The sequence below is a fragment of the Rana temporaria genome, chromosome 6 (genome assembly GCF_905171775.1).
Source record: "Rana temporaria chromosome 6, aRanTem1.1, whole genome shotgun sequence".
Classification (NCBI taxonomy): domain Eukaryota; kingdom Metazoa; phylum Chordata; class Amphibia; order Anura; family Ranidae; genus Rana; species Rana temporaria.
Window position 1 is genome coordinate 133,506,270 of NC_053494.1, and position 15,731 is coordinate 133,522,000.

Here is a 15,731-nt window from a genome sequence, read left to right on the forward strand (position 1 = left end):
AGAGGCTGGGCTCAACGTGCTATATGCCTACTGGGCACTGCCAACACGACTTGCTCAGTGGAGCGCCGCCGTTCCATACTGATGAAGTTGGATCCCCAACTCAGCCATCTCGCTGAGAACGAACCGGGACCATCCGCCGATGGCCTTCTGTTCGGTGATGATCTAATAAAGAATATAAATACGTTTGTCAGCTTATTTTCAAGCCTAGACAAGGCACAAACCTCGCTACGAAAATCACAACCTGGCAAGGTTTTTGGCAAGGCCGGTAGAGGCAGAGGGCGATCTACCGGCCGCACGGCTCCGTACAGGCCCTATGCAAGACCAAACCAGCAGTATGCTCCTGCTCCACAACCGTACGCCATGCCTATGGCTCAACCACCACCCTTCTTCCCTCCTGTGGATTCCCCAGATCGAGACCACCGACCGGTGAGTTTATCTCTACATACGATTCCACACACACAGGTGGGGGGGAGATTAATGTATTTTTCCCACGCCTGGTCCACGATCTCGGCGGACGCATGGATCCTCTCGACGGTAACGGGTTACCGGATAGAGTTCGTGTCTTCCCCGACCCTGAATGTCATACCCCCTCCTATTCACTTTTCTACTCAAAACGTAGACTTAATAGACGAAGAACTCAAAGAACTTCTATCCAAGGGAAGCGGTTCAGGAGGTAGATCCCCTCTCCAATGGCTTTGTCAGCAACATCTTTCTAGTAAAGAAGAAAGACGGCGGCTATCGCCCCGTCATAAACTTGAGGGAACTCAACCAACACGTGGCCTACCGCCATTTCAAGATGGAAGGTATTCACCTGTTACGAGACCTCCTGTGGCCGGGAGACTGGCTAATAAAAATAGATTTAAAAGACGCATACCTTACGGTCCCTATGCACAAGGAATCTCAGTCCTTCCTAAGATTTCTGTGGCGGGACCGCATGTGGCAGTTCACCTGCCTTCCATTCGGATTGTCATCAGCCCCCTGGTGCTTCACCAAACTACTCAAACCAGTAGTAGCCGCCCTGAGGAGCAGGGGTGTACGACTAATCATTTACCTGGACGACATGCTGATCATGGCACGTTCCAGAACACAAGCGGACCTTCACAGCCAATGGGCGGTGTCCTTGTTGAGAGAACTCGGTTTCCTCATCAACTACAAGAAATCCGTCCTGGAATCATCTCAAGAGATGGAATTCTTAGGGTTTCTGGTGGACACCAAACAGGCTATGCTTCTGTTGCCAAAGGCGAAACTGGCTCTGATTCGCAAGGAAATCAGAGCCACGTTACGCAAAGGGCTGGTATCCCTGCGGTTGATTGCTCGCATAGTAGGCCTTTTATCGGTCTCTATCCAAGCGATATTCCCAGCACCTTTACACTACCGCGCTCTACAGAGACTAAAGGCACTCCATCTACGCCAGGGGCTGCGATACGCGGACGAAGTCCCGTTGGACTCGGACGCAGTAGAGGAATTACTGTGGTGGCTCCGCCACGCAGTGGAATGGAACGGCAGAACAATTTTCAATTCTTACCCAGATGTGATTATAGAATCCGACGCGAGTCGCCAAGGCTGGGGTGCTCGGTGCGGACAAATTACCACCGGGGGGAAATGGTCAGTGGAGGAAGCTCATCTCCATATAAATGCCTTGGAACTTTTGGCAGCTTTCTTTGCGATCAAAAGTTTTCTTCCCCATACTTCCAACAGATGCGTGCTTTTACGCATGGACAATATAGCAGCGGTTCAATATGTCAACCGCTTAGGGGGCACAAAATCCAAGGTATTAGCGGACATCGCGTCAGAATTCTGGCAATTCTGTCTTTCAATAAATACCACCCCGGTAGCGGAATACCTCCCCGGGATTTCCAACACGGTCGCAGATTGGAATTCTCGATATCTGACGGACTCCAGCGACTGGACGCTGGACCGTTCAGTCTTCCTGTCAATACAAACAATATGGGGTCCCTTTCATACGGACCTTTTCGCCTCCCGCCTCAACCGGCAACTACCCCGCTTTTACAGCTGGAGGCCGGACCCGGAGGCATTGGCAGTCGATGCATTCCGACAAACTTGGACGCGAGGGACGCATTATGCGTTTCCTCCGTTCAATATGATCACCAGAACCCTTCTTCAGATAGTAACTCAAGGGGCGACGGTGGTGTTGGTCACCCCCTGGTGGCCGACGCAACCGTGGTTCCCCCTTCTACTGGGAATGTCAATCGATTATCCCCGATTACTCCCCTTCTCACCTCATCTCCTATCGAACGCGTACATGGGTTGCCATCCACTAATACGGGAAGGCAATCTTCCACTGTTGGCGTGGTTGATCTCAGGTTCGAAACCACTGATATTAGCATTTCACAATCAGCTAGAGATCTCCTCGCCCTGGCCTGGGCCCCGGGGACTAGGTCGGCGTACAGATCTGCCTGGACCCTATGGGTTCGTTGGTGTGATCAACGGCAGATTGATGCCGTTCATGCACCTGTATCAGCTGTCGTGAACTATTTAGCAGACGCGTATGAGACGGGTAAATCCTATAGCTCTCTGAATGTCTGCAGGTCCGCCATATCGGCCTATCACTGTCCGGTTGATGCGGCACCTGTGGGTAAACACCCTCTGGTTTGTAGACTTCTCCGGGGGGTGAGATTCAAGCGACCTCCCCGGCCTAGATATCAATCCACATGGGATGTCTCCCGGGTTCTACAACTCTTCACCTCTTGGGGGGACAATGACGTCCTTTCCCTGAAGAAACTCTCTGTCAAACTTTCTACCCTTTTATGTCTTATTTCCATTAAGAGGGTCTCAGATGTTAGGGCTCTGGACATATCCCGACGCCAGTTCTCACCAGAAGGTGTAAGGTTTTCTGTGGTTCGTCGGACGAAAACAGGAATCCAGACAGTGTTCTATCCCTTTTTCCCTGATCACCCACACATCTGCGTGGTTCGATGTTTACAGCAATATGAACATCGCACTGCAACCCTGAGGTCGCCCGCTCTTACCCAATTACTGGTTTCCTATGTGAAACCCCACTTTCCAGTTTCTTCAGCATCACTGGCCAGATGGGTGAGAACGGCCATGGAAATGGCCGGGATCGACGTCTCGCTCTTCGGAGCTCATTCCACCAGAGGGGCCATGGCTACTAAAGTGGTCACATCAGGCGGCTCCCTCTCAGATCTACTACTGGCAGCGGACTGGTCTTCAGAAACGACCTTTCGACAGTATTATTTCCGACCTCAAAGTCATGTCTCTTCTTCAATACTTTAATGTTATGTTGCATGTATCATACAATGTATATTAGCTTTAAACATGCAAGATATGAAGCCTCCTGTCTGATATATAATTCGGGATTTTCCTAGCTATCATGACGGAAAATCTGAGTTATATGATGACAGGAGGCGAATATCTTCCCACCCTATCACAATATTTTTTCTCGTTTCAGGTTATTAATGGGTGGAGTCTTCGCCTGTTCGGAAGATAGGAGAATATTCTGGAGTTCCCGTATGACGGTTATTCTGTTTTTGTTCCAGTTGAACACAGTTCTGACCGTGTGAACATCCACCAGGTGTTTTTGTCGACGTGGCCCGGTTGGCCTGCTTCCAGCGTCGGAAGAGGATTCCCCGATCACAGTTGACCGAGTGTCCCATTACAGCAAGATTACGTGAGGTTCCGTGATTTTGCCAGCATCGCACGAAGAAAGAGGAGGAGGAGACCCAGACAGCCCCTTATATAGAGACTATAACATGGGGGAGGGGTCCACGGGGCAGCTGGGTATTGTAGTTCCATGAAGTTTTTTCTAAATTTTAAAGAAACAAATGTTATGTTTTCTGCTATGGGCATTAAAAAGAAAGATTAATGCAAGATATTCGCCTCCTGTCATCATATAACTCAGATTTTCCGTCATGATAGCTAGGAAAATCCCGAATTTCGCTCATCCCTAATGCAAAGGCTGATACTTTCTTTCTTACCAGTGTGAGTGATTAACAGCAATTTGTCGCTAGCAATGTAATCACTAGAGCCGCCGGTGATTTCTCTCTTTTTCTTTTTTTGTCATTCAGGTCATAGTTGTACTGCATCATTACGTTAGCATTTGCTCCTACTAGTGATCTGTAGCTAAACCACAGAGGTCAAAACAGAACGATTATCTCTGGAGAGCTTGTAACAGAGATAAAACACTGCACAAACTTAAAGGCTGGGGGTAACAAATCACCATAAAATTAATACGTTTGTGATTCCATAGAAAAATATTATCATTTTTTTTAAATGCTATAAAAATAAAATAAAAAAATATTGGCGCTACAAAACGATCATTGTGACATATGCTTACGCTTTCATACTACCCAACAGCCATTTTGAGAAAGCACATGCTTAGGGTTATATCTTTTCAGTACAGAGAAAGGTAAGAAAGGTAAACTGTGCTCACAAAAAACTTACAATGTATAGGGCCAGATTCACAAAGAGATACGACGGTGTATCTACAGATACACCATCGTATCTCTGATTTTTACTGGTCCTATCTATGCACCTGATTCATAGAACCAGTTACGCATAGATAGGGCTGAGATCCGACAGTGTCACACTGTGTTACACTGTCGGATCTTTTTTTGGATTTAAAAATGGCGCCGGGGGCGTTCCCGCTGATTTACACTGAATAATATGTAAATCAGCGAGATACGCGAAATTCACGAACGTACGCGGACCCGACGCTGTGTTCTTACGTCGTTTCCGTAGCGCGGTACCCGTCGTATACTTACCCTTTCTAAAAGCAGGGGTAAGTATTGTTAAGTATGGCCGTCGTTCCCGCGTCTAATTTGAAATTTCCTACGTCGTTTGCGTACGCCGATTCACGAACACGCGCGTCGCAAGTCCCGCTCACGTCGCAACCACTGACGTCCTATTGACGTCAGTGGGAGCAATGCACGCCGGGAAATTCCCCGGACGGCGCATGCGTATTTAAATCGTCGCGGGAGCGCGCCTGATTTAAATAGTACACTCCCCCAGCCGCGGAATTAGAATTCCGCCGGGGGAGTTAGGATCCGCCGTCGCAAGCTTGGAGGTAAGTGTGTTGTGAATTTGACACTTTCCTCACAAACTTGCGAGGGCGGATCTTAAAACACATTCTAAATCTAAAGATCCGCTAACCTTTGTGAATCTGGCCCATACAGTTTACCTGAAATTATTTTTTTTTTTTGGAACAGACTGAAGTTTTATTAAGTAAATCATACTCAAAATTACAAAACCAATGAATAACCAACAGCACATATAATTTTACCCTGACACAATCCTATGTCTGTTTTTTTGTGCTGTGGATATTATTCCTAACAACCAGACTGGCCTATAAAGGATTAAAAATTATGTTTTTTTTTTTTTTAAAGGAAACTATAAACCTCTTGAACTGAGAAAGATTATTCTGTTTGACAACTAATGAGACAGCACAGATGGACTCTGTGCTAATTCTGTTTTCCTACATGACTATTCAATGTGTTTACAAGTATTCTTGCTCTAGTGATACCAGGCTTGTTGTCACATTGCTTTCCCCTGATTGCTTCGCCTTTCTTGCTTTCTTGTACATTTTCATAACTTGTATGTCTCCACGCTGTTTTTTGGGCAGTTTTCCCGTCAGAAAAACTGCGAGTAGCATACACATGGCCGGGATTTCCGGCCAGAAGCTCTCCTCACAGTTTGTCTGTCGGGAAAACTGATCGTGTGTACGAGGCATTAAGAATTGGTAAGCTGCAACATATTAAATGGTTTTGGATTTAATACTGCTTTAAATATAACAGAGAAAATTGTGTCATCCATCTGCCTTTTCTGAGATTTGCACAAATACGCTTACATGGTTAACATGGTTTCCTATGGGTCACATTCACATCTGTGCATTTTATGGCAAGGGCTGGGGACTCTTTTTCTGTTTTTTGGTTCCATAGACTTCAATGGACCAAAAATGCGTATTGAAAAAAGCAAAATGCACCTGGAATATGCAAACTGCAACCTGCATAGGTGTTAACCAGGCCTTAATTCCAGGACTAGACAGACAAGAGATACAAATCCTTTGGAGCATACAACTCTGTTTTAGCTGTTTGCCTGGAGTTAAACTCATGAATTTAAACATTGATAGAGGAAGACATTTTCTTGGAACTTACCTCCAATTAGCATGGTGCAAATGGAGAAGATCTTTTCTGCATCAGTGTTGGCAGATACATTTCCAAAGCCTACGCTTGTAAGGCTGCTGAGGGCAAAGTACAAAGAGGTGATGTAGGAACTCCGGAGGGAAGGTCCACCCACCAGCTCCACAGTTGTTTGGTTGATTAAATCGCTACTATTGGAGTGACTGCTGGTATTTACTGACAAAACATATCGTTGCACTAGAGTGTATGGCATTCCCAGACGTTTAGAAAACTCATGTAACCATCCTTAAAAAATCAAAAGAAAAATGATTCCATCAGTCACAGAGAAACATGTCCAGATTCTTCTGTCTAAAAAAAACCTTGCTATAGGAAGAATTCATTAAGGAATTACACATGCTATCTTTTCGCTAGATGCTTAGACCATAAATTGTATAAAAATTCACTTTAATCAATCAATCAATCAATCAATCAATCAATCAATCGTGTGCAGGTGAAATATGTCAAAATCCTTTTGCATGATTGATTTGAATATTTAGACAATTTATCACATGAAGATTCTCAAATCTTTAAAATAAATAAGTATCTTTATTAATCAACTGAACAGAACATTAAATTCTTGAGTTTTGCAATACTTTGTAAGCCACAGTCAACTGACAATAATTATCACATAGCTTATCACTCTTTAGAATAGCAGTTGCTTCTGGCTGGTGGCTGTGATTTTATGAGATGTCTATTGAAGAGAGCTGGAAATTAGATAATTTGAGGTGGAGGTAAAATAAGGCTTTGTGAGATAAAGCACCTATTGAGAAGTAAAGTATTGTAGTGGTTTGGATCTAGTTCATGGAATATGCATGTTTCTAAATTGAACATTTCCATTTTCACATCACAATTGTAAGTAAACTGGCCCTTATGCTATTTAGTTTTTGATAATTTTAGATTTAACTAGTTATTACTAAATGGGATATACCTTTTACCCTTTAAAAAAAACCATATGAAAATCAATACTAAAAACTGAAGCATCACATCAATGTTGGACCATATGTAGACATCAAACTCTCTTAAGTAACCCAAATGACATTACCCATGTGTCATGTGATCACTTTAGCAAACACTAATGCTAAAATGTGCTATTAAAGGTGACATTTTGTCTGCCTTAAGTATACAGTGCTATTTTTAACTGTACAGAAACCAAACAAGAGTAAAGATGGTTATATGAAAAACAGCCTTCTGACTCCCCTCAATATTCTCTGACCTCTTTTCCTTCTTACAGTTCAACAAGAATGTAGCCATAATTGCCCAGGAATTGCTAGAAAATGGTGAAAAAGCACAATATACAAATGTTAAGGCGTGGTGCCACATCCCCTGTCCTTGGCACTGGCCCACAAGTGCAATTATGGCAAATACATACTTGTACCCATTGCAAACCTTGACTCAATTAGGAGGAACTTATATCTAACTATTTATTTCCACTACCCCCAGAACCTATGCATTGCCAAAGCTGAGCTTTACATACTTTGGTCATATAATTAAAAAAAAGCCCTTACGGTACTCCAAAAACAAAATATCTTAGATTTTCTTTAAAGTCATCAATTTGTACGAAAATAATACAAGTGTCTAATTATAAAATCCTGAAGAGGTGGTACTATACGCCCCAGTTACTACATAAATACTATCCGAACACTACCGATAGTTGTTGGAGATGCCAGGCGGCCAGAGGAACGCTCCTACATATTTTTTGGGCTTGCCCAATGCTAAATCATTTCTGGTCGACCGTACGAACCATCACACAAAAATGTACAGAACATAAGATCCCTGATTATTCAGCCTTCTTTTTACTCCATGTTACCACGATCCCAGCGAAACAATATAAAAAATCTATAATGCAACATCTACCAAATGCAGCCAAATCCTTTATCCCCCTATTCTGGAAGACACGTAAGCCTCCCTCTATCGGGACTTGGTTATGCAAAATAGAGGATATTAATAAACTAGAGGACTTAGGCCCAGATTCACATAGATACGTTACACCGCCGCAAGTTTTCATCGCAAGTGCCTAATTCACCAAGCACTTGCATGAAAACTTACGCCGACGGCCTCCGGCGTAAGCCCGCGTAATTCAAAGGGGCGTGTGCCATTTAAATTAGGCGCGCTCCCGCGCCAGACCTACTGCGCATGCTCCGTTTTGAAATTCCCGCCGTGCTTTGCGCGAAGTGACGTCATTTTTTCGAAGGCGATGTGCGTAGCGTACTTTCGTATTCCCGGAAGTCTTACGCAAGAATAAAAAAATTAAAAATTTTGACGCAGGAACGACGGCCATACTTTATACAGCACATACGTGGGCTGTGTAAAGTTAGGGCACCTAAAACGACGACTAACTTTGCGACGGGAAACTAGACTAGCAGCGACGTAGCGAACGCGAAAAACCGTCGTGGATCGCCGTAACTACTAATTTGCATACCCGACGCTGGTTTACGACGCAAACTCCCCCCAGCGGCGGCCGAGGTATTGCATACTAAGATCCGACAGTGTAATTCAATTACACCTGTCGGATCTTAGGGCTAACTATGTGTAACTGATTCTATGAATCAGTCGCATAGTTTGGAAGACCCTAAAACAGAGATACAATGGCGTATCAGGAGATACGCCGTCGTATCTCTTTTGTGAATCTGGGCCTTAGTTCTTATGGTGCAAAATAAACAGAAGCATTCAAAGGCATGGAGGCTATAGAACATGTTCATTCTGTCAGATGAAGGAATAGGTCTCCTCGGATCTTAGAGGGAAAGTTAACAAGAGACCTGCTTCAATACCTTTCTTCCCCGCCCCCCCTCTTCTCCCCCCTCTTCTTCTCTTCTTCATCCTCCCCCCTCATTTTTTTCTGCTCTTCTCATTTTATGGTATTTCCTTTCTTACTGTTTTTTCTGAGAGCTGTTTGTTTTCCTGATTGCTTAAAGGAATACTTAAAAAATACAGGGACCGAGCGGTTCAGACATGGCCTTCTGGAATTTACGTATAGCTTATTACCCTACAAAACGAAACACTGACATTATCTGGTAGATATGCCTCTAATTTCACTGTTGTTAAGTATTATTGCTATTTTATTTACTGGAGCCAGTTGTTGGAAACACTGCATATTACCTTATGTGAAATGGACCTAAGATATGACGGCGTAAGAGACTTACGTCAGTCGTATCTTAGACAAATGACCCTTTTTCTTTTTTTATTTATGTCATTGATGTGATGTACCTGAACTGTTCTTTCCCTAAATTCTAAAATAATAATAAAAAATAATTATATTTGAAAAAAAAAAGAAAAAAAAAAAACACAGTTTAAAAATGAAAATAAGAATTAATAGCAAAATACTTTTGATTTTTTTTTTTAATACAACCATTTGCAATTAAGGACATCAGCAATAAATCACTGCAAATGCAGTAAGGATATCAGCTGACTTTGGACTGCTCCGATCATCTTAAAAGAGCAAGGATAATAACAAATGACAGAATGATACTTTCTTAACGTATTCTAAAATATACAAGTGGCCTAATATGTGTTTTGATATAAAGATTTTTGTATTTCTTTTAAAGATCTAGAAGAAAAGTAAATCAATGGTGGTTTAATTGACAAGACTAAAAAAAGAATTCGAGGCACTTTAGAAAGGATTCCTAATACTGTTGTAATTTCTTATCCATCACAATTAAAGGTCAGTATGAAAATGTGTTTTATAATGACTTCCTGCACTTATGAATACTACCCTTTTAGACCAATTAGTATAAACATTAAAATGGCACCTACTGCGAATTGGAAGTATTAATAATAACAGTTGGATTGGTTTTTGTGTCAGTATAAGTACATTTTTTTATTTCTTTTTTTTAAATAGATAGTGTATAAAAATAATTCTGTACAGAATGTGGTTAGAAAAAATGCCAGTACTATCACAGCACTGAAATAAATAGCAGCATCACATTAAAGTGGATTTCCAGGGAACAAATAGTTGCTACATGAAATTACACTAATATTTTTTAAGTGTGCAATATATTACCAAAAGAATTGGGACCCCTGACTTAACACGCACATGAACTTTAACCACTTGACAACTGGGCACTTAAACACCCTTAATAACCAGACCAATTTTCAGCTTTTGGTGCTCTCACGTTTTGAATGACAATAACTCAGTCATACAACATTGTAACCAAATGAAATTTTTGTCCTTTTTTTCCCACAAATAGAGCTTTCTTTTGGTGGTATTTGATCACCTCTGCGGTTTTTATTTTTTTCGCTATTAATGAAAAAAGAACGAAAATTTTGTAAAAAAATGAATTTTTCTTCATTTCTATCATATCATTTTGTAAAAAAGTAAATTTTCCTTATACATTTGGCCTAAAATGCATACTGCTACATATTTTTGGTAAAAAAAAAAAAAAAAATTTGGATATTATTTAGTCTGGGTGAAAGTTATAGGGTCTACAAGCTATGGTACCAATTTCTGAAAATTTAACAATTTGATCACACCTGAATTACTGACAGCTTCTCTCATTTCTTGAGACCCTAACAAGCCAATAAAGTACAAATACCCCCCAAATGACCCCTTTTTGGAAAGTAGACATTCCAAGGTAGTTAGTAAGAGTCATAGTTAGTTTTTTGAAGTTGTCATTTGTTCCCACAATTCTTTGCAAAATTAAGATTTTTTTTTTTTTTTTTTTTTTCATACCAATATTGTCATTATAACAGGTTATTTCTCTCACATGGCATGTATATTCCACAAATGACACCCCAAAATATATTCTGCTGCTCCTCCTGAGTATGGCGATACCACATGCGTGAGACTTTTACACAGCGTGGCCACATACAGAGGCCCAACACCGAAGTAGCAACTTCAAGCATTCTAGGAGCATAAATTACACATCTAATCTCTCAACCACCTATTACAATTTTGAAGGCCCTGGAGCACCAGGACAATAGAAACGCCCACAAAGTGACCCCATTTTGGAAAGCTAACACCCCAACGTATAATCTATGAGGCATAATGAGTCTTTTGAACAGTTCATTTTTTTCCAGATGTTCTTGGAAAATGTGGAAAAAAATAAAAACGCATTTTTTTTTACAGAAAGTTGTCCATTTATAGGATATTTCCAACACATAGCATGTACATAGAAAAAATTACACCCCAAAATATATTCTGCTGCTCCTCCTGAGTATGGCGATACCACATGTGTGAGACTTTTACACAGCGTGGCCACATACAGAGGCCCAACACCGAAGTAGCAACTTCAAGCATTCTAGGAGCATAAATTACACATCTAATCTCTCAACCACCTATTACACTTTTGAAGGCCCTGGAGCACCAGGACAATGGAAACGCCCACAAAGTGACCCCATTTTGGAAAGCTAACACCCCAACGTATAATCTATGAGGCATAATGAGTCTTTTGAACAGTTCATTTTTTTCCAGATGTTCTTGGAAAATGTGGAAAAAAATAAAAACGCATTTTTTTTACAGAAAGTTGTCCATTTATAGGATATTTCCAACACATAGCATGTACATAGAAAAAATTACACCCCAAAATATATTCTGCTGCTCCTCCTGAGTATGGCGATACCACATGTGTGAGACTTTTACACAGCGTGGCCACATACAGAGGCCCAACACCGAAGTAGCAACTTCAAGCATTCTAGGAGCATAAATTACACATCTAATCTCTCAACCACCTATTACACTTTTGAAGGCCCTGGAGCACCAGGACAATAGAAACGCCCACAAAGTGACCCCATTTTGGAAAGCTAACACCCCAACGTATAATCTATGAGGCATAATGAGTCTTTTGAACAGTTCATTTTTTTCCAGATGTTCTTGGAAAATGTGGAAAAAAATAAAAACGCATTTTTTTTTACAGAAAGTTGTCCATTTATAGGATATTTCCAACACATAGCATGTACATAGAAAAAATTACACCCCAAAATATATTCTGCTGCTCCTCCTGAGTATGGCGATACCACATGTGTGAGACTTTTACACAGCGTGGCCACATACAGAGGCCCAACACCGAAGTAGCAACTTCAAGCATTCTAGGAGCATAAATTACACATCTAATCTCTCAACCACCTATTACACTTTTGAAGGCCCTGGAGCACCAGGACAATGGAAACGCCCACAAAGTGACCCCATTTTGGAAAGCTAACACCCCAACGTATAATCTATGAGGCATAATGAGTCTTTTGAACAGTTCATTTTTTTCCAGATGTTCTTGGAAAATGTGGAAAAAAATAAAAACGCATTTTTTTTTACAGAAAGTTGTCCATTTATAGGATATTTCCAACACATAGCATGTACATAGAAAAAATTACACCCCAAAATATATTCTGCTGCTCCTCCTGAGTATGGCGATACCACATGTGTGAGACTTTTACACAGCGTGGCCACATACAGAGGCCCAACACCGAAGTAGCAACTTCAAGCATTCTAGGAGCATAAATTACACATCTAATCTCTCAACCACCTATTACACTTTTGAAGGCCCTGGAGCACCAGGACAATGGAAACGCCCACAAAGTGACCCCATTTTGGAAAGCTAACACCCCAACGTATAATCTATGAGGCATAATGAGTCTTTTGAACAGTTCATTTTTTTCCAGATGTTCTTGGAAAATGTGGAAAAAAATAAAAACGCATTTTTTTTTACAGAAAGTTGTCCATTTATAGGATATTTCCAACACATAGCATGTACATAGAAAAAATTACACCCCAAAATATATTCTGCTGCTCCTCCTGAGTATGGCGATACCACATGTGTGAGACTTTTACACAGCGTGGCCACATACAGAGGCCCAACACCGAAGTAGCAACTTCAAGCATTCTAGGAGCATAAATTACACATCTAATCTCTCAACCACCTATTACACTTTTGAAGGCCCAACATCCAAGAAGCACCATCAGGTGTTCTAGGGACATAAATTACACATCCAATTTCCTTACAATCTATCACATTTTTGAAGGGCCTTCATATTTCTAACACAGCATGTACATACCAAGAATTACACCCTAAAATACATTCTGCTGAGTAATGGGTAAAAAAAAAAGAAGATTACCTGTGGTTTTAGTAGTGCAATTGTCCACAGAAGGAGAGCCCCGATCCAGGCAGCAGGCAGGGACGTGGTCACTGGTCAGCGACAGTGAATGGAATTGTCCAGGCAGCAGGCAGGAATATTGTCCATAGTCAGTACAGTGCCAGCAGTGGCAAAATATTTGTCCTGGTAGGAACATGGTCCAAGTAGCGGGCCATGGGTAGGGGAATGGGGACAGGGGTAGAGGCTTCTCCCACCCAAATCTCTTTGAAGCCTCCGGGCAACCAGACCCTAATCCGGGAATGAGAAAACTAAAAAATTAGTTTTTTCATCCAGAAAAACAATTCTGGAGCCCCTCACATATGTGAGACCCCTGTGTTCCCACTAGTATAGCAGGGTAAAAGATCAATCCAAGGGGCAGGCAAAAAACGTGGTCAAACAGTCCAGGGTCAGTTCCAGAGCAGGCAGAGGTAGGTACAGTTTAGGGTTAGGCAAAAGAGTGGTCGTATAACAAGCCAGGGTCAGTTCCAGAGAAGGCAGAGGTATGTTTAGGGTTAGGCAAAAGAGTGGTCGTATAACAGGCCATGGTCGGTTCCGGAGAAGGCAGAAGTATGTTTAGGGTTAGGCAAAAGAGTGGTTGTATAACAGGCCATGGTCGGTTCCGGAGAAGGCAGAGGTATGAGTGCAGTGGCATAAGGGGTGTGGGGGGGGGAAAGTACAGGAAATTAGAATTGCGTTTACCATACGTCCCTAATAATGAAGAAACGTATGGTAACGGCGGAAACATGTTCCAATACAGAGGCCTGGTTGGGAAGGACAATCGGGACAGTAATATGTGGTGTCTTTTCGAATTCCTCTTCTGGAGCACACCCGGCACCTCTTCTGATGTCTGTTGCCTGTTTCACGGGAGGGGGTTTGCTCAGGAAAGTGACGCTCGTGCAGTCTGCTCACAGAATCAGAGCGAATATTTTCCGGTGGGTTTTCAGGGTACAAAAGGGCGGTGATGACTTCTTCTTGATAGTCCAGATATGATACGGGGTTCTCGGATGATTTTTTGTAAATTACATAGGAATTGTAGAAGGCCAAACTAAAAAAATAAATGGACACTTTCTTGTACCAGTGGCGGGATTTTCTTGTGGGCAGGTAGGGTTCTAACATCTGGTCGTTGAAGTCCACTCCCCCCATGAACAAATTATAGTCATATATGCATTTTGGTTTTTGGATTGGGCCGGTTCTTTGGGGGACTTCCACGTGGGTGTCATTGTGGATTGATGAAAGCATGTGGACGTTCCGTTTGTCCCTCCACCTGACAGCCAATATCTCCTGGTTCCTCAATGCTGCAGACTCCCCTCGTCTGAGCTTTTGATCCACCAGTTTTTGCGGGAAGCCTTTCCTGTTGGGTCTTATTGTGCCACATGCTGGGGTATTCTGAAGGTAAAGACAGCGAAACAGGGGCAAGCTGGTGTAGAAATTATCCACATAAAGGTGGTATCCCTTTCCAAAGAGTGGATACATCAGATCCCAGACCACTTTTCCGCTGACTCCCATATACTCTGGACATTCAGGGGGATGCAGTTGGGAGTCCTTTCCTTCATACACCATGAATGAGTAGAGGTACCCTGTGGCTCTGTCGCAAAGCTTGTACATTTTGACCCCATATCGGGCCCTTTTGCTGGGGATGAACTGCTTGATGCCCAGCCTGCCTGAGAATTTGACAAGGGACTCGTCCACAGATATGTTCTGGTCAGGGGTATATAATTGGGGAAATTGTTGAGCGAAAAAATTTAGAAGTGGCCGAATTTTATATAGCTTGTCAAAAGCAGGGTCATTTCGGGGGGGGCACTGGGCGTTGTCGTTAAAGTGGAGGAACCGCATAATTATTAAATATCGGGATCTTGGCATAAGGGAGGAGAAGAGTGGCATGTGGTGAATGGGTTTGGTGGACCAGTAGGAGTACAATTGTTTTTTTTTTGAAAGTGCCATAGTAAAGGTTAGGCCTAAGAACATTTTAAATTCGTCCACGGTTAGTTCTCTCCACTCAAAGGGGCGGGCATATCTGGAACCAGGGTTACTTCTTACGTACTGTTGTGCGTAGAGATTGCACTGGGCCACAATGGAGGAAAGGAAATCTTCGGTGAAAACTAAATTAAAAAAATTTATCATAGAAAAGTTTTCTGTGTTCACCTGGACACCTGGCTGGGCAGTGAAGGGGGGGATATTTGCTGCTCCGGAATTGGGGGGAAGCCACAGGGGGTTTTGAAGGCCATAGGGAAGGCTGGCATGGCCCCTATCCCTTTGGGGCTGAGATGACACCCTACTGGTGGACGGCACAGCTCTTGAGGTGGACGGCACAGCTCTTGAGGTGGACGGCACAGCTCTTGGGGTGGACGGCACATCGCTTGGGGTGGACGGCACAGCGCTTGGAGTGGACGGCACAGCGCTTGGGGTGGACGGCACATCGCTTGGGGTTGTAGGCACAGCGCTTGAGGTGGACGGCCCTGCGCGTCTGGGAGTAGGCCGCTTCTCCACGCCAGCACCCCTTTTTTTCCTGGGCACATG

At 42.8% G+C, this 15,731-nt stretch overlaps 1 protein-coding gene across 1 annotated transcript in view; it reads right to left on the reverse strand.

Moving 5' to 3' along the window:
• LOC120943836 (potassium voltage-gated channel subfamily H member 8-like) overlaps positions 1–15,731 on the reverse strand; it is a 660,728-nt gene that overhangs the window by 88,821 nt on the left and 556,176 nt on the right. Inside the window, exon 8 of the mRNA XM_040357401.1 lies at positions 6,132–6,401. Within this exon, the coding sequence (XP_040213335.1) occupies positions 6,132–6,401 (270 nt within the window). The remainder of the gene's footprint in view (positions 1–6,131; positions 6,402–15,731) is intronic.